At 37.2% G+C, this 26,940-nt stretch overlaps 1 protein-coding gene across 8 annotated transcripts in view; it reads left to right on the top strand.

The window, feature by feature from the left end:
• The first annotated feature begins 271 nt into the window (after positions 1 to 271).
• The window catches only part of Rps6ka3 (ribosomal protein S6 kinase A3), a 118,172-nt gene continuing 91,503 nt past the window's right edge, over positions 272 to 26,940 (top strand). For 3 of the 8 annotated variants that reach the window (XM_060374606.1, XM_060374607.1, XM_060374603.1), the window contains exons 1-3: positions 747 to 858; positions 24,902 to 24,995; positions 25,956 to 25,992. Coding sequence is in view for 1 of the 8 variants with exons in the window: in XM_060374612.1 (XP_060230595.1) it covers positions 790 to 858 (69 nt within the window). In the remaining 7 variants the exon portion in view is untranslated. Of the gene's footprint in view, positions 398 to 666; positions 859 to 24,901; positions 24,996 to 25,955; positions 25,993 to 26,940 lie in introns of those variants that run through there. The other 5 variants (XM_060374604.1, XM_060374609.1, XM_060374608.1 and 2 more) reach the window with 5 other exon arrangements.

Here is a 26,940-nt window from a genome sequence, read left to right as displayed (position 1 = left end):
GGCACGGGACCACAGCCCCAGTGCCTTGCCTAGCTTCTCCGGCTTGAGCTTGAGCGCGAACCACTCTGCTCTCCCATTCTCAAGGAGCCTCTAACCTGCTTGGACTCGTGGCAGTGAAAGGCACCCAACCTCTCATCCTTCCTGCATAGGCCATTTCTCTCGCCCTCCCACCCCCCGCCACCTCCCCGCCACCTCCCGCCAACGCCCACAAATCTCTTGGGCACGTTCTTCCTGAAAGTAGGCGAGGCCCAGAAGCTGAGGCTTGGGAGAAGGAATTGGAGGGTGGGGGGAAGAGGAGGAACGGAGCTCCGCGGCTCGGGGGCGTGTCCTGCCCCAGCCCCGCCTCTGGGTGCGCGCGGTGGTGGTGGCGGCGACCCAGCCTGGCTCTGAGAGACAGGTATCACTTAGACGCCATGTTGTGAGCGGAAGTGGGGGTGCGCGCGACGGTCGCTGTTCTGCTGGGAGCGGGCGCGGGAACCGGCGGGGAGGGGAGGTGGGGGGGCGGAGCCGCAGTTCGGGCGGCGGAAGGAGGAGAGGAAGAAAGGGGCGAGCCCTGGTGCCTGGCGGCGGCTCGAGGCTCTCGCTCGGAGTGCGGGCGGCTGTGGCCAAGCGCTGGGCGTTCCGGGCGGTCAGTGTTGGCGTCGAGCTCACTCTCCGGAGCCGCTGCTCCTCGGGCTACCGCTTCTCGACTCTTGCCTCCGGCTCGAGCGGCCAAGGAGCCGGGCCGGCCGTGGGGCGGGTGGGGAGGGAGGAGGCGGTGAAGGCGGCGGGCCGGGGAGGGGGGGAAAGATGCCGCTGGCGCAGCTGGCGGACCCGTGGCAGAAGATGGCTGTGGAGAGCCCTTCCGACAGTGCTGAGGTGAGTGCAGCCGGGCGCGCCCCTTCCCCGCGCCCCCGCCGGCTCTAGCTTCCTTCCCCGGAGCAGCCCCTTCGACCACCTTTCCCTGCTCACATCTTGTCCCCAGTGCGGGATTCTGCTTCAGGTCGTTGGGGTTTGCCGGTCCGCCTGTTCCTCCCGCATGCTCACCTCTCCCGGCTTTTTTTCTTTTCTTTTCTTTTCTTTCTTTCTTTTTCTTCTTCTTCTTTTTTTTTTTTTTTTTTTGGTGGGGGGCTGCCAGTGTGGCGGCGCGTGGGGTTTGGAGTGGGCGCTGAGGCTTTGCAAGGAGCCCGTTTTAATCAACTTTGCGTGGGGGAAGCAGGAGGCAAAGCTAGAGCCGGCAGGGAGTTGGGAAGTTTGGCCCTGCCGGCTCTAAGGGGTTTCTCTGGAATCTTAAAAGACTTTGGGGTAGTGGGTTGGGTTCACCCTGGAGCCAAGACTTGAATCTGGCTGAGGGTGGGGGTTGCTGCAGGGAGACGGGCGCACTCGGGGCAGGGTGGCAGAGCCGTAAGGGTTTTGAGTAAGGGGTACTGGACTGGAGGGACCCCCCCCCCATCTGCCGCAGCGCTCTCTGCTGCTGCTGCAAAAGAAAACCGGGACGTCTCCTGTCCCCACGCCAGTGTTTTTGAGGTCACTGAGTTGAAAGACCCAGAGTATAACTTTGTTTCCTGTCCGTGGAGGTGAGCGGGTGAAATTCAAGGAGATCAGCAGCCGCTGTAAAGGGCTATCTGATTTTCCCCGCCCGGGATCTGGTGACCATCACCGAGATATCCACCCCTGTATCAAAACCCCAAACAGTACACCCAAACAAGGCAAAACAATCTCTGCGGACACATCCCAGCACCAAGCTTCTCGCAACTGTCCCTGTCCCAGAATCAACTCGAGATCTGAGAAAATAATGCAGACAAGATCCGTTCTAGGGTATCGGCGCTCCTCTCCGAGAGTGGAAAATCAGTTCCTGATGGTGGCGCGTCTGTGATTCTTCTTTCTTGACTTTTCGCTGCCTTCTATCCTCGCAGCGGACTTCAGGGGATTACAGGATGATAGGCTGGGTGTGTGTAATAGTTACTGAGCGAGTGACCCCATTTCTGGAAAGCATGACTGAAATGCGGGGGTGGAATGGGGCAGGCTCTGATGAGTGGTGTACTTGGCGGCAGCCTCTGCCCCTGTCGGCCTCTGCAGTGTGAGAGGTGGGTAGGGTTACTGGTTACGTCAGTAAAACTCAGGCTCAGTTTGGCGTGAGATGAGGGACACTGACATTCCCCGGGAGGGGGAAGGAGGAGGGAATCTGTTCAAATCCTTTTTCAAATTTTTCTCCCCAGTCTCCTCCACAGCCATACAAAAATATTTACTTGTTCTTCTTAAATGCAGGAAGAGTTGTAATAAAGCTTACGAGTCCATGCTTAATATTTTGCGACTGGATAATGCCTTTAATATATAAATACTGTTCTAAAATAGCAAAGACATAGATATATGTTGCCATTTTTCCCCCAAATGAAAGCCCGGTGTGAAAAAAGAAATCATGTTTTTGAGACTGGCAGAATACAAGAATTTTATTTAAATTTGAAAGCCAATATGATACTATAAATCTTTAATAACAAAGTTAAATTTAGAATGTTTAACCATAATTTGAATGGTTGGTGTGAAAAACAGTACGACAAGGGATTATCTTCATTTTTTCCTAAAGAAAAAAAAAATGCATTTAAAAATACATCTATAAAGGTGTTTAAAATTGTTCCCCAAGTACTACACCTGTCGAAAATATTGTATTTGCTTATAATCTGCTTTTTATTTTAGGGTTTTTTCCTTAGGGTTTTTTTTGTTTTGTTTTTTTTGAGACAGCCAAGGCTTTCCTGGGACTCACTATGTAGACCAGGCTGTCCTTGGTCTCAGGGAGATCCATCTGCTGCTGCCTCCCAAGAATTTGGATTAAAGGCATAAGCCTCCATGCCTGGTTTACGAGTCTGCTTTTTTAAATACACACAATTATAATTATGACTCAAAATTAATCCAATGATATATTTTAAATAATTTATTAAAGCTATACCTCAACAATTGCCTTTAGATAGTTTCTTTGGTTGTTAAATTGCTAATCCACATTTTTCCTTGGCATATGTCAAATATGCAGGGAGAAATCATTTAAAATTTTACTTCATCTTTTTTCTGTAGAGTATGGATTTAGCTAAAGAAAGTACAGGCCTACTTATTTAGCATCTACTATATGAAAAAATACTGTGCTATGTACATGCTGTTTCATTTTATCCTCCCTATAACCCAGCAGGAAGGATTGTCCCCATTGTTACAGATTAGGAAACTAAATTCAGTAGTTAAGAGCACAAAATTATAAATAGTCAATAGCAGAGCCATGATTTAAAGCAAGGTAGATACAATTTGTGTGCTTTGCTTTGGGAAAGAGTCAAAGCATACACATGCTCATATTTAGAGATCATGTATTTCTTATAAGCAAATATAAGATGCGAGTTGGCAAAGCCTAAATATACTATATAAATATATATCATGTGTGTTTATCAGTTAGTGTGACATTTCCCAAAGCTTGATGGATAAGATTTCGCATATTGCAATTTCTAAAAAATTTCTTACTATTCTGGCATAAGCTATGTCAGAGCCAGAGGTTGCCTAGATTTATTAAAAGTAGACTTCAACAAATTGCCTTTGGATACTGTTTCCTTTGGTTGTTAAGCTGTTTCAAGAAAATTCTAATATGATTTTCAAATATTGAAACCAGTAAGAAAAGAGTTGAGCGTTTTCATAAAGAGATCTAATATTGATACCATTATTATGCCACCTCCTACCCAGTAGATTCACATCAGGGAATAATTGTGTTTTACCAGAGAAACATCAGGGTTTCTAAAGAAATATTTACTTGAGCAGATGCGTCAGAAAATTTGTCTCCATGCTTAAAGATATATAGGACTGCATTTATGGTCTCATTACTAGTTAGACTGAGCTCTTGAAAGCAAACTCTCTTTATTTCTCTGAATCCTCAGCAGTTAACAGAATGCCTGGCACATACATATTATGAACTCAATAAATATCTGCTAAATGAATTGTGAAGGTTGGGAATAGGGTGCTTATGACTCTTAGCTCTGTTCTTATCATTTTAACTCCTCATTGAAATATGAACAATTTTAGAAGACCTGAGTGCCTCTAAAAACACAGGCAGTTTCTTATTCTTTCACACACTTCCTGCCTTAAGACCTCACACAGTCTCATGGTGTTCAAAATAAAACAACAACAAAAACAACAACCAAAAAAAAAAAAAAAAACCTTTGTGGTTGAACTCAAACGTAGGTCACAGCATGTTAGGCTAGAACTAGGCCAAATGTTGAAGGCAAATTTAGGATAATGTAGTACTATGTAAGCGAACTCAGGATTATTAGAAGATTAAAAATTGAAAATCACTTCCTAAATAATTAGATAAATTCAGAAATCCTTAATGGGTTACTTAAAGTTGCAAGTACCTTTTCTTTTCTTTCTTTTTTTTTTTCTCTTTTCTTGGTATTTGACTGTTTAGAGGGTGGATATAGAGGAATTCTGTTTCTTCTACAAATCCATTGACACTGCTGTCAGGGACAAATAACACTAAATGACAAGCCTAACTTAAAGTATATGGCTTTCTTTAGTGGGTGGAATTGGGATAAATGCAAATTTAAATAGAAACAATGTACAAAGTAATAAAGTGGATGAAATTGGGATAAATGCAAATCTAATAGAAACAATGTACAAGGTAATAAAGTGAAGGTTATTTTTGCTCTTTAAAAATAGTTACAGTGCAGTATATTGTATATTATAGGACCAATGTTTTTTATACAATGTGTTGCATAAAAATAGCCACCTTGCCTTCCTTTAAATAACAACTATTTTACAGGCATAATACTATATTTGATAGAAAAAAATAAGAACTGTGTTGTAGATCATCTTTAGTGAACATGAAACCATTTTTAACCTCAAAAAAATTATACAGAATCCTTCGTATAATATAGTATAAAGTTTCTAGTAACTATTATATAGGTTTCTTATGTTCTATCTGTCAGGAAAATGTTTGTTTTTGTTCATCTACGATGATTGACTTTGAACAAGTATTATATTAAGTTCTTTTCCATTTCCTGTTTCATTTTTACCACTTTTCAGGTTTTTTTTTTTCCACCTAAGGAAGACGTAAGGCGGGAAGAGGTATTGCTTCATGTTAACCGTCAAGTAACTGTGACACATTACTAAATACTTGATTGTTTTTAGTAATTCTGGTACAGGACAGCAGTTTTTGAAAGTCTAAAAACCTGTTTTATTTTGGCAGCCGGATCCTTTATTAGTAGAGTGTATCTAAAATGTGAAACTTCCCATATTACTTTGAACTGTAAGGTAAAGAGATAAAAATATTTATTCACAGAAGCAAATATAGGCACATTTGGCCTTTTCTTTCCTTCTGGAAATCACAGTTGGTGTATCCTAATTTTATATAAGAAAGATGACATAATTTAGATATGTACTCCTGAACCCAGGACTTGGTAAGTTGTTAAATAAACAGAAGTGGAACAAATTATGTATCCTGAAGTCTGAATTGCAAAATTGTTCTTAAAGTTTACCTTTAATTATCATCTACTAAAAAATTCATGCTATTGTCACATTAGCAAGATTTCCTCTACCCTTCCATGTTCAAGGATGTGTGTAATGCCATGCTATAAATGATGAGTAAAGTCAGAGGGGCCTATTCACTCATTGCAAATTGGATGCTTTAGTCTCAGTAGTTCAGATTGTAATGAATTGTAATTAAATGTAACATTTAGTTGAGTCTCTAATGATACATAAGTATAATAGTGTTTAATTGTTAATGTGCTTTAGTGAAAAATACATTTTAAGCATTAAAATACAGATGTGTATATTTAAATCCCATTCTCTGAATTCATAGAAAAAAATCAGTGATTACTTTCTAATACTTAGTATTAACACATCCTTGTACCCACCAATGTGTTCTTTAGATTTAACAGAGTGACTTTGATACCATGAATCTGGAGCAAACATCAGCTGCTCAGTCTGATTTATCAGTTTAATACCAAAAAGCATAAACACAGAAGAAAAATATAAACAATAAATTTTACTTGCTAAGTAAAATGTGTCAGGAATTAACAAAATAAGTACATTCAACAAATACCCTTTGCACAGATTATAAAACAAGTTCAGAAGAAAATATACTCATATAACATATAATGATCTTTTAGTGTATTTGATCTATTTCAGTGAATTCACTGGTTATTATTTGCAGTTAAGAATTTTAGCTTTACCACCTTGCAATTTAGAAGAAACTTCTAGTGAGATCATTTCCTTTATTCAAAGGTGGTTTAAAAACAAAACAAAACAAAAAAACGTGGAGCTCTAAAGACCTATGCTTTAAGTCTTGGCCTTTCTTAATATCTTTCTAACAATTATCAAGTTTATTTACTGTGTCTATCCTTGAATCTTCAAATTAAGCATAAAAATAGTGACTTTAGAGTTGTGATGAGAATTAAATGAAATGATACTGTATTAAAATAATTGTATAATCTATGATTTATATTTATTAACTATACTTATAAATTATTCAAAGAACTGTCTTGGATTTTTTTTTTTCAGATTTAAGTAATGTAGGTAAAATTACTTGGTTGATCCTTAAAACAGAATCATTATAATATCTGAATATCAGGGTAAGATAAGCAGAAATCTCTTCAGTCTTATCCTTTTTGTATTATTCTTTCCAAACATTATCTTTGAAGGCTAAAAGCCAACAAAGAGTATCATGAGGGACATGTAAGGAAAAGGAGGACAAAAAAGTGTGTTTACATCTTAAAATTGTTAAATTAGAAGGTGTGTCATAAACTAACAAGCCAGTTTTCTTCTTACAGATAAATAAAATGATAGTAGACCTTACATGATGGTGTCTTATCTGTGAAATACAGGATAACCTGTATAGAAATGGTTAAAGTCAATATATAGCATTAATAGTACAATTTTCACTTTCTAAAGTATGACAAGACAAGATATGAAAAGATGTGTATCCTTTTATAATTTAGGGTTAGTCAGTTCTTGTTCATTTTACATTTAAGGAAATTAATATAGCACAGCTCCCTTCCCATTACTGTAAGCACATTTATTTTGGTTCTTGAATAGGCCATGAATAAATAGGATTTCCTGTCTAGAAATATAACCCTTTGAATTTTGTCTTTTGTGTGGTATTCATATTTTAAAAACTTTATATACTATAGAGTAGTTTACAAAGAAGAATCCAGAGACACTGTTAAAAAAATTTCCAGAGCCTCTGGTGTTGTTATTAAGGAAAATGTATAATATATGTGTGTGTGTATGAGTATATAGGTACATTTGTATATGAGATATGTATATATATATCCCAGCAATCAACCCCCCCCAAATAAGAACACATAACATCAGTAGTTTAAAAAATGTGGAATATATTTACTACAGAATTTCTGAGAACTTTTAAAATTATGTACACAGTGAAACTACAAAATAGTACGTGAGCCAGGGGTACATAATGAGATCCTGTCTTTATAAAACAAACAAGGAAAACGACAAAAACAGTATTTGAGACTTGATGTCAGAACCTTGTTTTCACGAATCACCTATTGGAATCTCAAACAATGCAAGCGTTTTACAGAACAGTTTCAGAAAGTTCAATAGCTTGTAACTTGATTCAGTGTTGCCCAGAAAAGAACTCCTATTTTCAGTTGACTGTTCTGAAGCTTTTGGCTTTGTCAAGAAAATTTTCATTTCGTTTTTAATTACAATATAATTTGTACAATAAATTTCCAGCTCCGTAGTGAGCTAAAATTTAAATACGACTTAAGGCCAACAAGCTGTCTCAGTGGGTAAAGGTGCTTACTCACCAAGCCCAAGTAACCTGATTACATCCTGGGATGCATATAGAAGAACGATAGAACCAGTTCATATAAACTGTTCTCTGATTTCCACACGTGTATGCCATAGCACATGTGCACTATGACATGCTTGTGCTACTCTCTCCCAGCAAATAAATAAATGTTAAAAACATCACAATTTTTAAATAAAATATTTTAAATTTTTTTCAATTTTTGATAATCATTAATTATATAGTTCTCTAAGTTCAAGCCTTTATTAAATGACTGCCTACATTAACTTCCTTTAAATTTTTCAGGTATTCATACTTTTTAATTTTTTACTTTCTGTTTTTCAGAAAGAGTCTCAATGTAGTCCATGCTGGCCTCAAATTTGCTCTGTGGCTAGGCTGGCCTAGAACTGCTGATCCTCTAGCCTCAGCTTTCGAACTGTTTAGATTATAGGTGCACCTCCATGCCCAACTTAAAAAAAAAGTTTGTTTTGCTTTGTTTTACCATATGCCACTTTATTCTTCTGTTAATCTCCCTGCCACTTCACATTATGCTTTTTGTAAATTAACTGCTTCTAACTTGCAGTTAATTTCTAGAGAGTAGAAAACTAGGGTTAATACTATTTAGATGGAGCTATTTTTAACGTGGGAATATTTTGACTTCATTTTTTAAATTCACCAAATAATGTAAAAGAAAAAAAAAAACTCAACCTTTTGTTAGGCTCTGGCCATTATGTACACCAGGGGTATCCAACTTTTTTATTGCAACTTGACATCATCTATAAACAACTCATAATTATCTGGGGGATTTATGTAACCTGCATGTTGATGTAGCCATAGCTAGAGGATCGGTATTAGACATATTACCTAATATTAAATGTTAATTCTTGTTTTGGTATACCATAACAAAATGGCTCTATTTACTGCCTTCTCTTAAAGATGTCAGCTAGAAAATACCAAGGACCTTGCATGGAAAGGACCTGGACAACTGTTCAGAGGAAGCCCATTCGGCTGCTCAATTTCCAAGTGGTTTCCCTAGCAAGGGGTAGAAGGGCTGTCTCTGACATGAACTCAGTGGCTGCCTCTCTGATCACCTCCCCTTGGGGGTTGCAGCCTTGCCAGGCCACAGAGGAAGATGATGCAGCCAGCCTTGATGAGACCTGATAGGCGAGGGTCAGATAGAAGGGGAGGAGGTCCTCCCTTATCAGGGAACTAGGGAAAGGGCATAGGGGGAGAAAAGAAAGGGGACTGCAGTGGGGATACAAAGTGAATAAATTGTAATGAGTAAATATATGTTTAAAAATGAAGAAGTAAAGAAAAGAAAATAGAATGTGAATAAAGTAGTGACCAGGCAGCTAGCTCTAAAGTAGAAAGCTAGCCTATCTCCCCACATGGAGTCAGGTTTCCACTGTGTGACTCCAGTTTTGTTCTTGGAAGATATTCCTGGTTTCCCAGATATTATTTATTCTACACTTAGATGTCAATCCAAAAGCACTTTTAGATTTTTTCGTTCTTCTATCCTGTAGTAGTAGTAGTATAGCCAAACTGAGTTAAAGAGAGTGTCTCTCCATTTTAGCTAATACAGTCTCTTACTTTAGGTGTTGATTATGTTTTGTTGACCATATAAGTTGATTTTTGTATCGTCATCTTATATACGATGATCTTTAAATCTGACCTGGTCATCTGGATTTCTCTGGGCTTAGCTCTAATTTTTTTGGTTCACAAAGCTTGTTATAGGAAACTTAGTTCAGTCATATGATATGTGTTAGAAGCAGGTGCCAAATAATAGCTTAAAGCAAAAGACCATTTTGGCTCTAATAAATTGAACTGCATCTTACATGCAATGGTTGGAAAGAAATCTTCGTTCTAGAAATCTTATAAAACCTATAATAAAGTCCTCACAGTTAAAATGTTATTTATTTTTTTACACTTGAGGAAAGAGGCACCTGTGTTTTATTATTTTAATACTTTAACATTTTTAACACTATGAAATAATGAGAAGCTAGCTGAGCATAGTGGGACATGCATATAATACTAGTGAATGGAAGGTGGAGGCCTGAGCATGAGTAGTTCAAGATCATCCTGAACAACATATATGAAGTTTGAGACCAACCTGGGCTATGTGAGACTTCATCTTAACTGGAGAAAAAAAAATGGATCTAAATGGTTCAGTGGATAAAAACAGTTGTCATGAAGACCTGAGTTTGAAGTTGCAGAGCCCATGCAAAATCCAGATTTGTAGCATGAGCATTTTAAACTCTGTCACTTTACCAGGAAAAGGAAGGCAGAGACAGGGAGAATTCCCTGAAACTCAAAGGCCAGATGGCCTCGCTTATTATGCAGAGGAAAAACAACAGAGAGTCAGCCACAAAGAAGGAAAGGGGCAGAACTTCAGAGATTGTCCTCTGATCTCCACATGTGAACTTTGGCCCATACTTATAAGCCACACTCTTCACACATGCACAAGCCCCCCCACACACACATTGTGCACACACCCAAAGATTAATTTTGTTAAAAAACTGAAAGGTGGTGGGGAAGTGGCTGAGCAGTTAAGAGTGCTGCTCTTCCTGAGGACTGGATTTCAGTGTCGAGCAGCCATGTCTGTGAGGGACTTAACCACCCGTAACTGCGACTCCTGGGGATCTGTTGCCTTCTGCATCTGTGGGCATCTACATGCACTTGCAACCCAATCCCCACCACAAACACAAACAGCTCAGCATTGTTAAATAAAATAATAGTGGGTTATTACACACTTGAAATACAGTCTTCTGTGACTGAACAACAATTCTGGGAATGGAACACAGGGTTTCACATATGCTAGGAAATTGCCCTATCATCCAGTCCTGAAATTTTAGTTTAATTTAAATAGTCACTTATATTTTTTGTCTACTATATAGACCAGTATAATCATAGATCGTAGGATTTGTACAAATAGAACCCCCCCCCTTCTAGTTCATTGCTATTTTCCATTCTTCTACTTATTTGTATTTTGAAATGAATAGGCTAAGACATTTTTTTCTAAATAAAATACATTTGATACGTTTTCACAATTAACTGTTTCCTATACTGATGATCTTTTATAAACCTCTTTAAAATTAAGTAATGTATACTCACAATTCATTCTGTTCTTTAGTAGTTTTTCTGGTGGCATTTCCTTTTGAAGCAATGAGACTATTTGGCTATCAAAATGTTGCAATTATAAGCTTCTGCTTGTGGAAAGAAGTACAAAAGAATAAAAATAGGGCAGAAAAATACATGCTTATATTTTGTGTTATTTAGGGAAAAATGCATGGTATCTTAAAATATTGTATTCTGTACATTCTATTGTGCCACATAAGAAATGGACTTAAGTGTCTTGGAACTTGAAACTTTTACATTTTAATTTAGTATAGAATTTTGGAGCTAAGAACAATTTAGCCCTACTCTATGTATGAAAGCTGGGACCCAGCCAGGTGTTATGATGCTCACCTTTTTATTTTTATTATTTTTTATTAATTATAGTTTATTCACTTTGTATCCCAGCTGTAACCCCCTCCCTCCTCCCCTCCCAACCCCACCCTCCCTTTCCCATCTTTATCCATGCCCCTCCCCAAGTCCACTGATAAGGGAGGTCCTCCTCCCCTTCCATCTGACCCTAGCCTAACAGGTCTCATCAGGACTGGCTGCATTGTCTTCCTCTGGGGCCTGGTAAGGCTGCTCCTCCCTTAGGGGGAGGTGATCAAAGAGTCAGCCACTGAGTTCATGTCAGAGACAGTCCCTGTTCCCCATTACTAGGGAACCCACTTAGAGACTGAGCTGCCATGGGCTACATCTGTGCAGGGCCTTGTTCTAGGTTATCTCCATGTATGGTCCTTGGTTGGAGTATCAGTCTCAGAAAAGATCCCTAAGCCCAGATTTATTGGTTCTGTTGCTCTCCTTGTGGAGCTCCAGTCCCCTCCAGATCTTTCTATCTTCCCCGTTCTTCCATAAGATTCCCTGCACTCTGCCCAAAGTTTGGCTATGAGTCTCAGCATCTGCTTTGATAACATGCTGGGTAGAGTCTTTCAGAGGCTCACTGTGGAAGACTCCTGTCTTGTTCCCTGATTTCTCCCTCTTCAGATGTCAGAGAATTCTCAATAGAGAATACCAAATGGCAGAGAAATACTTAAAGAAATACTCAGTGTCCTTAGTCATCAGGAAAATGCAAATCAAAATGACCCTGAGATTTCACCTTACACCCATCAGAATGCCTATGATCAAGAATTCAAGTGACAATACATGCTGAAGAGGAAGTGGAGAAAGGGGAACCCTCCTCCATTGCTGGTGGAAATGTAAATTTTTACAACCACTTTGGAAATCAATCTGATGCTTTCTCAGAAAATCTAGGCATATATCCAAAATATGCTCAAGTATACAACAAGGACATTTGCTCAACCATGTTCATAGCAGCTCTATTCGTAATAGCCAGAATCTGGAAACAACCCAGATGTCTCTCAACTGAGAAATGGATACAGAAATTGTGGTACATTTACACGATGGAATATTATTCAGCAATTAAAAACAGGGAAAGCATGAAATTTTCAGGTAAATGGTGGGAACTAGAAAAGATCATCCTGAGTGAGCTAACCCAGAAGCAGAAAGACACACGTGGTATATACTCACTTATAATTGGATATTAGACGTATAATATAGAATAAACATACTAAAATCTGTACTCCTAAAGAACCTAAACAAAAAAGAAGACCCTGGGTAAGATGTGATGCTCACTTTTAATCCCAGAACTAGGAAAGCAAAGGCAGGAAAATCTATGAGTTCAAAGACAGCAAAGACTGTGTAAATAGACCCTGACACACACACATTGAGACCAGGTCAGAACATTCTATTTCACTAAAATTCTTTTTTTTTTTCTATCCACAACATACATAATTTAAAAGTGATTATTTCAAAACTTCTTTAAAGGTCAGTTTTTAAAAACCTCTGTGTAAAGACTGGACTGTTTTTCTATTGTATTTGTTCATTTTAGGTTTGCTTTGTCAGAATAATAAAATCAATTTGCCTTAACTTTAGTTTGTAAATTTGCAAAATTCAGTCCTTAGTGTAAAGAAAAAACTTGGGAAAGACCTTAGTATAATCAAGTCATGTGGAGTATGTCAAGGTCACTACTCTTTCTCTTGTAGGTGAGTGTGAACACTCAAATTTACCGAGTGCTCCTTTGATTTAGGTACTCAGTATATATTAACTGGAATGAGGTATATAATTATTCTTATCTTAAAAGCAGGGCAAATTGAAGCCCAAGGGAAATAAACTGCTCGTGAGATTCCACAGCTAGTAAACAGGAGCAACAATTCAAACCCAAGTCTCAGATTGCCAGTTGCATTGAATTTCCACAGAGTTGGCCAGCTTGAATTGAGAATGTCCAGATGAGTGATTCCATCTGGATGAAATCATCTGCAGTGATTCTGAAAGCATCCAGGTGGTTTGCATAAGTGGCTGTATCTGTGAGGATCTAAGGAGGTTAATGACCTAGAAAGATAGACACCCTCTCCTATATGTAAAGCCCTCTCACTGAGGAGGCCAGTAGAGGACATGATGCTGGCATGAACTAAGAATGCTGTACATAACAGAGACAATGTTTATGTACTTAGAAAAGGCAGTAAAAATTACTACTTCTTTGCACATACAGCTTTTTTATTTTTGTTTTTGTTTTTCTTGACACAAGGTTTTGTTGTATAGCCTTGGCTATCCTGGAGTTCACTCTGTAGAGAGCTGCCTGCCTGTGCTTCCCAAGTGTGGGGATTACAGGTGCCACCACTGTCATTGCCCATCTCTCATATAGTATTTCTAAGCTGTCCAGAGTAAAAGTATTTCATAGTACATGAGAAAATGCTTTGAGATTTCTAAAGAGCTCTATTACCAGTGAAACAAAGTGTCTTGTATTTGAAGTGGGGAGTAGGCTGTCTAAACATTACTTAGCATGTCTTATAGAAGCCCCTAGGTAGGTATGTATTTGAGTAAATGTGGCCTGTTATTTGCAGTTTTTAAATGAATCATTACTTGTTGATATTTTACTTCTCTTTTCAGGGGAAAAAGTATACTCCCTTAAAGTGCCAGGAAATTGCATCTACTTCAATTCAAAAAACAAAAACAAAAAACTTAACAATTGAAAAATAAATTATGTTGTTGTAGTATAAGAAAAAAATAGGATTGGAAGGTGGCTTAGAGGTTAAGAGCATTGTCTGTTCTTGTATTCAGCAACCACGTGGATGGCTCATAACCATCTATAATGAGATCTGGTGACCTCTTCTGGCATGCAGGCACGCATGCAGGCAGAATACTGTATAAATAATAAATAAAATTTTAAAAAAGAAAAAATATAAAGTTATGCAATCATTGGATTCTTTCATTAGACTTCAAAACAAGTGCAATGGCAAGGGCAAACAGGATAGACACTGGAAGTAGGAGAAGACAGGGAACAAGATCGGAGCCTTCCACAGTGGGCCTCTGAAAGACTCTCCCCATCAGGGTATTGAAGCAGATGCTAAGACTCATAGCCAAACTTTGGGCAGAGTGCAGGGTATCTTTTTTTAAACTTTTATTAATTACATTTTATTCGCTTTGTATCCCCCCATAAACCCCTCCCTCCTCCCCTCCTAACCCTACCTTCCCTCCCCCTTCTTCACGCATGCCCCTCCCCAAGTCCACTGAAAGGGGAGGTCCCCCTCTCCTTCCTTCTGATCTTCGTCTATCAGATCTCATCAGGAGTGGCTGCATTGTCATCTTCCGTGGCCTGGTAAGGCTGCTCACCCCTCAGGAGGAGGTGATCAACGAGCAGGCCAATCAGTTTATGTCAGAGGCAGTCCCTCTTCCCATTACTGTGTAACCCACTTGGACACTAAACTGCCATGGCTACATCTGTGCATGCAGGGAATCTTATGAAAGATGGGGGAGATAGAAAAACCTGAAGGGGACAGGAAGATCAACAGAACTAAAAAATCTGGGTTCAGCCAGACCTGCAGAGACTGATCAATCAACCAAGGACCATGCTTGGAGAGCACCCTGCTCAGGTGTAGCCCATGGACAGCTCAGTGTCCAAGTGGGTTCTCTAGTAAAGGGAGCAGGAGCTGTCTCTGACATGGACTCAGTGGCCTGCTCTTTGATCACCTTTCCCTGGTGATGTGTCCTAACTAGGCCAGAGAGAAAAGATCCAGACAGTCCTGATGAGACCTGATATGCTAGGGTTAGATAGTAGGAATGGAGAACTTCCCCTATCAATGGACTAGGGGAGGGACATAGGCCTGGAAGACAAAGGGAATATGGGACCTGGAAGAGATGAGGGAGGGGCCTACAGCCGGGATACAAAGTGGATAAATTGTAATAAATAATAATAATACAGAAAAAAATGGAACAAAAAACAAGTGTGATGGTCTTTAACTTTTAATTGGGATAGAAATTATAGACTACAAGATTTACCTTTATAAAGAATGTGCCCTAGTTTGCTTTCTGTTGCTGACATAAAACATTGGCCAGAACCACATTGGGGCTTAAAAGGGTTTATTTGGATTATATCTCTTATATTTGAGGGAAGTCCTGATCAATGAGGGAAGTCTGGCAGGAACTAAGGCAAGAACTGAATCAAAGACCATTAGAGGAACTCTGCCTACTGACTTGCTCTCCGTGGCTTGCTCTCTATGGCTTGCTCAGCTTGTTTGCTTATAACTTGGGACGACATACCTAGGGGTGGCCCCATCCACACCGGGCTGGACCCTCCCATGTCAATCATTAATTATGAAAATACCCTCACAGACATGCCCACAGACCAGTCTAACAGAAACAATTTCTCAGTTGAGGTGACCTCTGCCCAGGTGACTGGTTTGTATCTAGTTGACAAAAATTAACCAACTCGGACAGTGACTTGCTCTTAACTATAGTCACCAAATTGTGCGTCCATTATAACTCACTGTTTAATTGTAATATTGCCATTACTCCAAAAAAAAAAAATGTCCCAGCTGAGCATAGTGGTGCACCCCTGTAATCTCAGCAGAAATTAATGGGAGAGGCAGAGACAGGTGGATCTCTGAGTTCAAGGCCAGCTTGGTATACAAATCAAGTGTAGGACAGTCAAAGCTACCCAGAGAAACCCTGTCTTAAATAACCGAAAGAACTCACACACACACACACAAAGAGAAAGAAATGCTTCACTCATTAACTGTTATATTTTCCCACACTCACTGGCAACCACTGATGTAAATTTTATCTTTATAGTTACCTGTTAGGGACATTTCATATTAATGGAATCCTGCAATATGTGGCCTTTGAATGTGTTGTGTTTACCTCCCGTGATGTTTTTAGGGCTCATCCATGTTGTGTAGAATGTGTCAGTGCTCCATTTTTCCCCCACATTGTGTGAGTATTCACGTTTTATTTACTCACCAGCTAATGGAATTTGACATTTCAAAATTCTACTCTGTGATTTTTATGAATAATGATATGAATGTTTAAGTAAAGGTTTTGTGTGAACATGTTTTCAATTATCTTACGTATGTAGAAGGAAAATTGTGGAGTTACCTGATCTTTATTTTTGAGGGATTACCAAACTCTTTTCTCACCATTTTCCATTGTCCTTGGTAGTGTTTCTACACATTCTCCCTAACACGTGTTACAGTTATTTACTGAAATTGTCTGTAGTTAGTAAAATATCTCATTTTTAATTTGCATTTCCTAGTAACTAATGATATTAAGAATAGTTCCATTTGCTTTTTGTCCTAATTTGTGTGCTTGTTACTGATTTGGCAATTTCTCTAAAGAAGAGGAAAGTGCCCTATATGTCTGCGTTCTCAAACAATTTCATTTTGTATGTAATAAATATAAAACTTTCCCTAGAACAGCGGTTTTTTTTGTTTGTTTGTTTGTTTGTTTCAGTTGGATTCATAAAGGCCTAGGTCCTATGAACAAGCTTTAGGATACATCATTACCTTGTATACCTTTATCTGAGCAGGAGCAGGGTTCCTTGAGGAACACACTATCAAGCTATACTTTGGTTATAGGAAGCTACAGACAGTACTTGAGGGTGGAGGCAGTAAGTAGTTTCCTTGGTCTTGGAACCTCAAGGTCATGCTAGCAGTTGGTATAATTCAAGGGAATGACTAGCACAGTGGATGTTGGTATCAAAACAAGAGGGGTTGGTTAAAGAGAGAAATAATATAGGCAAGTTAAAAATAAGATATGCCCTGTATTAATGAAAAGAACGTGTAAATTAGTTTTAAAATATTCTTTTCCACTTGGCTCCCTTTAGTTTGTGAAATATAGTATTGGGTGATAATGAATTAAGTAGAATTCAATTCCTTTGCATTATTTTAGTCTAAAAATACCTAGTTGTCTGGACAGATAGCTAGAATAGCATAAAACAAGCTAAATTGGCAAGGAATAAAAACATGTAATTGGATATTTAGAGGGAAATTATAATATGTTCTAATGTAACAACTTTCCATAGTACAATTTTAATGATGTGAAAACTAGAAAACAAATGTCATTTTCAATATAAATATCACTTGAAAGAAAATTCTGGTTCTGCCAAAATGGAAGAGCCCTATAGGCCCTGGGACTTCCCTTTCAGCTGAAATTCAACAGATAAAACCAAATACATTGGAGTGGTGGAAAAAAGAAGGCAGATTGCCTGAGGACCTTGGAACCTAAAAGTAATACAAGCCATGAGGTCTCTGTTGTTGGTGGTGGTGGTTCCCACTTATCACAGACAAAATGCTAAAGTACTACCAGGCACAAAAAAAGAGCTCAAAACTCAGTTCTCTTTAGTGAAACGGGGAAATGGTAGCTCATTAAGACTAAACCTTGGCAGTTCTCATTCTAAGCTATCCAGATGCTAATAGAAGTAGCCTGTTCTACCTCCAAGAAATAAGTGGCAGTGTTCTGCTCCTCCAGCCCAAGAATGCTGGCTAAGGAAAATAGGTCCTAATTACCCACTCCTTGCTTTGGGGGTGGGTGTCAGTGCTTTGGTTTATCTGCTGGGTGACTTTTGCAGACTGTTAAGGAAGCTGGTTCCTCACTAGCTTTGTAAAAGAAAGTTGTGCTCTTCTCAGTATACTGTCAGCAATAAGTTGAGCCTTCACCACAAACCCAAAATAATGAGAATTAAAGTAGTATAAGGCAGGGACACTTCACACTAAACTTGCACCTTCTCCCCAGCATCAATCAAGCAGAAGATACTGGAGGCAAGAGTTGTCAAGTGTTTCACATCCCCACCAATGTTAGTGGGGCTTAGCAGACAGCTGATCCTCCCCTTCCATCTGAAAGATGGTAACACTAGCTTAGGCATCCACTTCTCTTCTGTTCCTCTCTTTTTAAACTCTTCCTGAAGAACTCCTTGAGAAGACAGGCTGTTGGTTCTTTAGCTGATCAACATAAAAAATGAGCCAACTTTGCTTCCTCAGAGCTCTAATCATAAGCAACAAGGTGTTTAGAGGTTGGTAGCTCACTCTCTGGAACCAAGCATATAGTTGAATACATCTGCAACAAGCATTTCAGACATTGTTCCACTATTACTTGAGTAGTCTTGGTAGTGTCCAAGAAACATATATACTCATCTGCTCTCACAGTACACCTCAGCAAGGGACTGCCTGCCAAAGTACACTAAATAGGCTCCAGTTAAAATGCTCGTCATACAGTTTTTTAAAAATGCATCAAGAACCATGAAAAAATAGAAATGTGAAAAGTCAGCAGATAGTAATACTCATGATTCAGATGTTAGAATTACCTGGTCAGAATTTCAGAGCAGCAATTTTTAAAAGTGAGTAAATATAGGCAGTTAAATAAAATTTTCATCTCTGAAAAATAGATTTAAAGGAGAGCTAGGTGGAAATTTTAGAACTGAAAAATATGAGTGAAATAAACTGAGAATAAAACCAGTAAGAGTAGAGATGATGAAAAATCATAATATTGAAGATAGAGCAAGAGAAATTACCCCTATCAAACTGTGTGTTGGCATATACCCATAATCCCAGCATTTGAGAGGCCAAGGCAGAAGGATTGCTGTGAGTTCTTGGCCAGCATAAGTTGCAGTGCAAGGTCCTGCCTCAAAAAAAAAAATAAAAAGTACACACCAAGTCTGAACAACAACAACAAAAACCTGGAGGAGAATGAATAGGGCATTAAAAAGGACTTACAGTTGATGTTATCAGAGTCGCAGAAAAAAGAGCCGCCTAAAGAAATTTAATGGTTGAAATTTCCCCAAATAGGCAAAAGGTACAGTCCTCTAGATTCCAGAGTCCGCCCAAAGTAATCCATCCCCTGAGTCATCAAATCAAAATTTTAGTTGTGGTTAGTGGGCATAGAATCTCCATTTTGCAAGATTGGTTGCACAACAGTGTGACTGTCACTCAGCACTGCTGAACTGTTCAGTTAATGTGATTCAGAAAGTCTCATGTACAGTTTATAGCAATTTTAAAGCAGCATGGAAATTAAAGAGAATTTTTAAAGCAGCTAGTGAGAACTGTGCTAGTACCTATAGGGAGTGATTTATATGCCAGGGATTTATCGTCAGATTCTAGGGAAATGAAGCATGTTTTAAACTCTGATGAAGAACTACTACTCTAGAATTCTAAACCCAGTGAAAATATTCTTTAGAAATGTAGGCAAAATCAGTAGTTTCTGGTATAGGGTAACTAAGAATTTTGTCAGTGTCAGACTCTAAAAGAATTGGCTAAAGGAAGTTTCTTGAAACAGAAAAAAAAATGGCAAAAGAAGAAAACCTGGAACATCAAGAATAAAGAAACAACATGAAATCTATAGTTTCTCTCAGGAAATAGAGGGGGAGAACATTTCATATGAGACTTGTTAAATACTCAGAGGCAGTACAGAAATTGTGTGTGCCATAAATACGTATACAGAATTGTTAACAAAATATTAGCCTCAAGCAAAGCAATACTCATACACCATTACCAGGTGGGTTTGACTCCAGAAAGAGAAGTCTTTCAGTACTGAAAAGTTTCAATTGAAGATAGTCCAAACAGTTTAAAAATTGAAAATCACATACTGATGCAAAAAATACAGGTGCTAAATTAAACATTCAGGATGAAAATATGGCAAACTAAGAAGGGAACTTTTTCAGCTTGCTAAAAAATGAGAAAACTCCATAGTTGACATGTGGTAAATACAAAATTAAACAAACAAATATTAGTGCTTTGTTTTTAAAATCCAGGGATATGACAGAGATGTCCATTCTCACAACTGTTGTTCAGCATAGTCCTAGAAGGGCTTACCAGCATGATAGACAAGGAAAGAAGGCAAGAAGCATATGAATTTAACAGTGAGCTAGCTCTGAATTTGCTGTGAAAGCCCCACTGCCTGACTTAGAGCCCTCAAACCAATGTGGTAGAACACATCTGTATTCCCAGAATTTGTTTGCCAGGTTGGGAGGTGGAGACAGGAGAACTGACCAGAAGCTCATGGACCAGCTAACCTAGCATACACAGCATGGCAGAAACAACAAAAGAGACCTTAGCTCAAACATTCTCTTCCTCTCTCTCTCTCTCTCTCACACACACACACATATTAGAAAGAAATAAGACTACCCCTAGCTGCAAGCACATATTGTTCTCCAGTGAAACTCTCAGGAAATCTACCAAACATTTGAATTAAGTGATTCTATCAAGGTTGTAAAGGTCAGCATACAAAATTAAATTTTATATATATATATATATATATATATATATATATGTATGTATGTATAAAATATGTGTACATATATTTATGTAACAAATACGTAGAAACTGAAAATTATAGTTTCGCTTATATGTAGCATTTATGTGATGAAAATTAAAATTCCTAAGAATGTCTAAATAAATGGAAAATAGATCACAGATTCGAAGACCCGACATAATAAGAGACGTTAATTTCTCCCAATTCACTTGAAAACCTTTGCACAAGTTTATCTCCAAATTAAGTAGAAAGTTAAAATAACTAAAGTATTTAAATAACATGGGAGTGTCTGGGCATGGTGGTAGCCTCCTTTAATCTCAGCACTGGAGAGCCAGAGGCAGGTGGGTATCTTTGAGTTCAAGGCCAGTTTGGTCTACATTGTGAGACCTTGTCTCAAAAGAAAGGAAGAAAGGCTTTTTAAGTGTGGTCAACTGGTTATAGCAGATTAAAAAAAAAAAAAAAAAAAAAAAAAAAGCTCAAGTACTGGGAAAATCAAATATGAGTAAAAGCTCTGGCCTTAAACAGCTTACCTGAAATCCAAGCAAGAAAGCAGGTTACAAGACTACAAAATAAGCAGATTTTATGAAAATGTTTGGAAAAAAAACACTAATGATCATATAGTAAATGTGAAAATATAGTTTCAGGTGATTTTGCTGCAATCAGACCAAAATAAAAGTTTGGCCTTTGAACCAAGCATGATGGTATTTCTCATTTAGATAGGAACGCTTCTTGAGACTCTGGAAGCCAACTAAATAAATCATGCTTGCTCTAGAGACCTCTGAATTAGTCAATTTTTAATCAAAGGATTCTGACATTTTGAGGCTGAGGGAGCTCTTAGCCTTAGGGGCTTCCCCACAGTCTGTGATACACTCTCAAATGTAAACTGGCCAAAGTCCCATAGAACTCTGAGAACTGTAGGTAAGTATTCTCTTAAGTTACATTTTCAAGATCACACTAGTTCTTAGAAATAAATTGGACAGAAAATCATGTTTACTTTTGATTCCTTGCTTTATTTAGTTTTGCGTTCTCTTTTTTTCATAACTCTATTGAAAATAGGTTATAGAAACTCTTCCTAGGAGATAATATGATTTGAAATATATTTAGCCAATAAAATGGTAGAAAAATGAGCCATGCCCTTATTAGAATAATTTGTTTACAAAGTGATTATTTTCAGAACATGTTATATTAAAGAAATGTGGTTGTCTCCACTTTCTTATAAAATTTTATATTATGCAAAGAGATAAGCCTAAGTGTGTTTACCAGGTCCTTTGCATTTTTATTTTGGTTCAGTTATTTTATTTATAAAATGTAGCTCTGATCTTAAAAAAAAATTACCCTCAACCTTTCTTCATCTCTACTATACTTAACACCAATTATTAATAATTGAAAATAAATCGTAGGATGAAAATAAATGTAGTATGGCTAGTGCTATAATTTAAGCTAGGCACTAAATAAGTGATAGTTGCTACAGTTTTCTTCCTTAACCCAATGTTTATTTAGAAGAACATTAATTTCTGGGTGATTGCTATAGGTTTCTTTTTTTTCCTCGTTTAATTTATCGTAACCAGGAGAAATACGTGATTCTTAATTTTAGTAGTTTTATACTTAGGGCCTCTTAGATGGCTCAATGGTTAACAATGCTTGTCACTAAACCTAACAGCCCAAGTCTGATCCCTAGGACCAATATGGTGGAAGGCAAAATTGAACTCCCATGGTTTGTCCTTTGACCTCCATACATGTGCTGTGGCATGTGCATGTGGTTGCAAATGCGCACACGCATGCGCGCACACACACACTATATTTTTACAAAAAGAATTTTAGAGACTAGATAAGGCTCAGAGGACCCAAGTTCAGTTCCCAGAACCCATTGTTAGAGTGCTCACAATCCACTGTAACTCCAGTTTATATACACATATATGCACATAATTAGAAATAAAAATAAGTATTGGAAAATTTTAGATTTATTTTAATGGCTTAGGATAGTCAGTTTTAAAAACTTTTCATAGGTATTTAAAAGTCCTTAATCTTTTTACATTCTATTTTATTCTAAAATGTAGTATTTACCTATCCTAGTAGAAATTATAACAAATTGCCCTTATTCTATTTTTGTTAGTTGATGCTATTATGTTAAAGTTTTCATATCTCCCTTGTTTCCACTTAGTTCATGGTATAGTCCTAATACATCTGCTTTTGTGTTGTAGTTTGTTTAATCTATGCCTAAATGTTCAGTAAGTACTTTTACACAATTACTGTTTGATTATTTTTGTGCTTAAAAAGTAGCACATGCTAGTTATGTAAGACCTGAAAAATAAAGAAGCATACACAGAGGAAATACACATCTGTACTCTTGCTATAATGGAGAGTTATTAAAATATTCTTGTGATTAAAGAACAGAAGGGTTAGATTTAAATTTAAGTCTAAATGTAGGTCCCAGTTTTATCCTTGGACAGGATATTGGACTTTCTTATGTGTTAACCAAATATTTATTGATCATGTACTATGTGCCAGGCATTTTTCTGAGACTATACTAAAAAATATTGACAGGTCCGTCTTGGCTTTTTTATTTGTAAATTGATTATAATGTCTCTCAAAGTTGTGAGAAGCATCAGAGAGAATAATACGAAAGTATTTGCCTAGTGGGCAAGAGCTCAGTGAATGACAGCAAACATTACTACTATGAATTCATTACTGGTGTCTTTAGTACAGACAACCTTTGTGATCACCTTAAAGGTTCTATGTCTTAGGTTTTATGTTAGGTATTAATGTTACGAACACCTGCTCCCATTTTTATTAAAAATGTGTACATAGAAGAGTTTGGAAATGATATATTTCGGTATTAGAACACTTGACTAATAATGCGTGAAGGCCTAGTTTCAATTTCCAGAGCTGCAGAAGTTAGTTTGCTCGCATTCTTTTTCGGTATGGTTTTCTATACTTACCTCTTTGACGGTAAATAATGGGTTTTTTTTTTTCTTCTTTAAAAATTTATGCCTACTAAAAGTTTTTCGTGTAAAGTATTTCACACGCAGAACACTGTAAGTAGCATAGTCAAGCAACATTTTTTAAGAATAGTCTCAAAAATTATCAATGTATGACTCACTATTTTATTTCTATTGGTTCCTCTCTCACAGACTCCTTACACACACACTTCTTCACCCCATCTCTAGTGAATTATTTTTAAGCTAATCCTAGATAAATCAACTCTAATATAAATATCTGTGTCATATTTCTTAAGAAATAAAGACTTAAAAAATTTCATACTCTTTTCACACGTGAAAATAATTTTGGGGCTTGGACTAATAGTTCAAAACTTTAAGCCCAGCCACTTGGGAGGCTGAGAAGGGGTTCAAGTCTAGGTTTGGCAACTTAGTGAGACCCTGTCTCAAAATAAAAAGTAAGAGGACTAGAGATATAGCCTAGTGGTAGAATACTTATCTAACTGAGGTCCGTCCTAGATTCTGCTCCTAGCAGCTCAGACAGACAGACAAACAAAAAGCCCCAATAGAATCAAATACTTAGTCACTTTATTTTAATTAAACACTTGAAATTTTTTATATAACCTTTAAAAGAGTTGTTATTTTGTATATTTCCTTGAGAATTTTTCTTCTTCCATATGGAATGTTTTGTTTGAGAAAATTGTGAAAGAAAGATAGGAGACTTGCTGAACTGAAAAGACCTGAGTGTGAGTCCTGTTTCCTCCATTCACTAATTAATTCACCAAGCTTTGGTTTTCTCAACTGTGAAATACTGGTAATTTACCTCATATTCTTAGGATTGCATGAAGGTCTATCAAGTGTATCTGCCACATAGCACCTTCTTTAGTGATCTGGACTCTAATAAATACCTATTTTTATTATTGTGTGTTTTTTTTTCAAAATATTCCAAAACCTTAGATACAAACTAAACATAATGGTTGTTAAATATAATTTTAGTAAGTATGGAGAATTAATTTTTTCTCCTGCTATTTCTTTTGAGTCCATATGAACTTAGTCTAAGGTTACAAATCTTAATTCTATAAAATAATTTTATTTTGTATTATTTATATACTTATAACAATTATATATTCATGTTTTATACATTCTCCTTTAGTGGGATTAAATTAGTCAGTTACTCTTGGATATTAGCTTGGTGTCTGTAGATGTCACTTCTTCTTGTATACTTGAACTCTTTATTCTCCTGATGGTCTTCTAGAGTATGCCTTTGAACATTTTATTTTTAAAAGATGCTGCCAAGATGGTGACAATTTATAAGACGTTGTAGATGTAAAAATAATTTTCTATAACCTTTGAACTTGACAACTAGGGTGAGGTATGAAATCCTTAGTTCTTAACTGTTTCCTTTTAACTCTTCTGTAGGTCATTACTTCATTGTCTTCTGGCATTTTATTGTGAGGAGAAATCTGAGATCAATTTGATTTTAGTACCTTTGAAATAACCTATTTTTCTGCTTGTATGCTTATAGGATTATATCTTTATCCTTGAAATTTAAAAACATTTACCAGGACATGTCTTGGTGTTGATGATCTCTGTTGAACCTTCTCAGTCTGCAGTCTCAGGTATTTTTTTCAGAACTGGAAAGTTTTCTTATACTTTTGATTGATTGAACTGCTCTGTTTTTTTTTTCCTTAGGAACATTTGTTATTCATAGATTATTTCTGTCTGTCTTCCATAGTTTTTAAATCTTCTTTATTTTATTTTATTTTTTTCATTTACTCAAGTTTGTCCCTTGTGGCATGGATTTTTGTTTTCTGCAGTGTGTGTTCTGATACTTGCTATTCACAATATAGACTTAATTTTGGCTATGGTGTTTTCATTTCTTTATTCCCAACACAACTTGTTTCATAAACAGAATTTCCCTTAGGGGTACACTTCAAAAAACATGAGATGGATCTAGGCCTAAACATTATTTTCTGAGGCCACAACTATAGGACCAAGAAAAAAAAAAACTAAATAAAAACTTAAGAAAGGGCCCTCATAAACTTAAAAGTATAGATATAATCAAAGGTCATACCTACCTAGTCTAGAAAATAGAACAGTTGTGGGTACTAGCAAGTTTTTGGTAGGGAGATAGCTAATAAAGCAGGCATCACTGCACTGTAACTAGAAGATAACTGATTTTTCTAATTACATTTATTTTTTTTCTCTTTAAAAATACATAATAAATGCATATAATTTTGAAAAGACAGTACCAAGAAGAAAATGTTATGGCCCAGGTAACCGCTGATAAGGTTCTGTGTTTTGTTAGTTACATGCTCCCATGTTGGGAGGGAGGGTACAGAATTGGGACCATACTTACAAGTTTTATATCCTTTTAAATGTAATATATTGCAAGAATATTTTGCATCATTTTCATTAGGCCCTAATTTTAACCATTACATAGTGTTCCTACATATGAATAGATGTATTATGATTTATTTAACCAGTCCCCTGTTGGTCATTTAGATTGTTTTCTATTTTAAAGTATAATGAATATCACTGTACATAAGTCTTTATGCACATCTCTGATATTTCCTTAGGATAAATGAGGAGCTGATTCTTAATCCTGTCACATTGGTAAGGATTATATACATTCCTTATTAAGAATATAAAATGCTTGTTTCTTATTGTTTCAATGTGATTGCATAGAAGCTTCATTAGATTTTGAAAAATACAATGGTATCTTACCAAAGTTGCCTCATGCACAGCACCTTTATGATGAAAATTCTGCTACATACACTTTCAACAGGAAACCACTGCTGAGATCAGGGAGTTTGAAGGCAGATATACTTGTAGAAATGTGAAGGGGGGAGTTTTTGTTTGTTTGTTTTTGTTTTTGTTTTTGTTTTTTTTGGTTTGGGTTTTTTTTTTTAAGTGTGGTCCTTGCTCCTTCCTGCAACTAGGGTCTCCATAGTAATATACTATTGCTTCAGGCCCTTTTCTTCTTCCTTTCCTGTTATTTCAGAGTGTTATTCTCTGTGAGTAATCCTTTTCTCCCAGTGTTCTTATGTGCATTTTAGTTCTAGGTAAAAGTGTATAACTAGTTTGTATGTCCTACAAAGGTAAAGGTCAAATTTCATTCTTCACAGATCACTTCTTAGTCCTAATACACTTGTTCCAGGTGATCTCCTGTTAGAAAGTCAAGAACTTCTTTTTAAATTTACCTTATATTTTTTTCCAGAGATATAAAACAACAACCTGGGAATATATAGTGTAACATTTCATTGCAGCAAAATAATCTCCATTAATAGGGTTGCTCAGAGTGAAACATTTTTAATTAAGAAAATATCTTTAACATGTCAGCATTTCTTTTAAAATAGTTGGGACTAGATGAGAGGTATTGAAACCTCAGTTTAGAATTACTGATTGAATTGAATACCTGTCATTGTACCTTAAAGATAACTTTTAGTGATCCCTGTATATAACATTGAAAGTAGTTTTGAAAATAATATGTGTTGTAACTGAATGAATAGTCTCCTTTATCTGGTTTGTTCTGAGCAGACCTGTATTGTAGGTTATTCCAAT

Source organism: Meriones unguiculatus, chromosome X, assembly GCF_030254825.1.
Source record: "Meriones unguiculatus strain TT.TT164.6M chromosome X, Bangor_MerUng_6.1, whole genome shotgun sequence".
Classification (NCBI taxonomy): domain Eukaryota; kingdom Metazoa; phylum Chordata; class Mammalia; order Rodentia; family Muridae; genus Meriones; species Meriones unguiculatus.
This window is presented reverse-complemented; position numbering and strand designations above follow the sequence as displayed.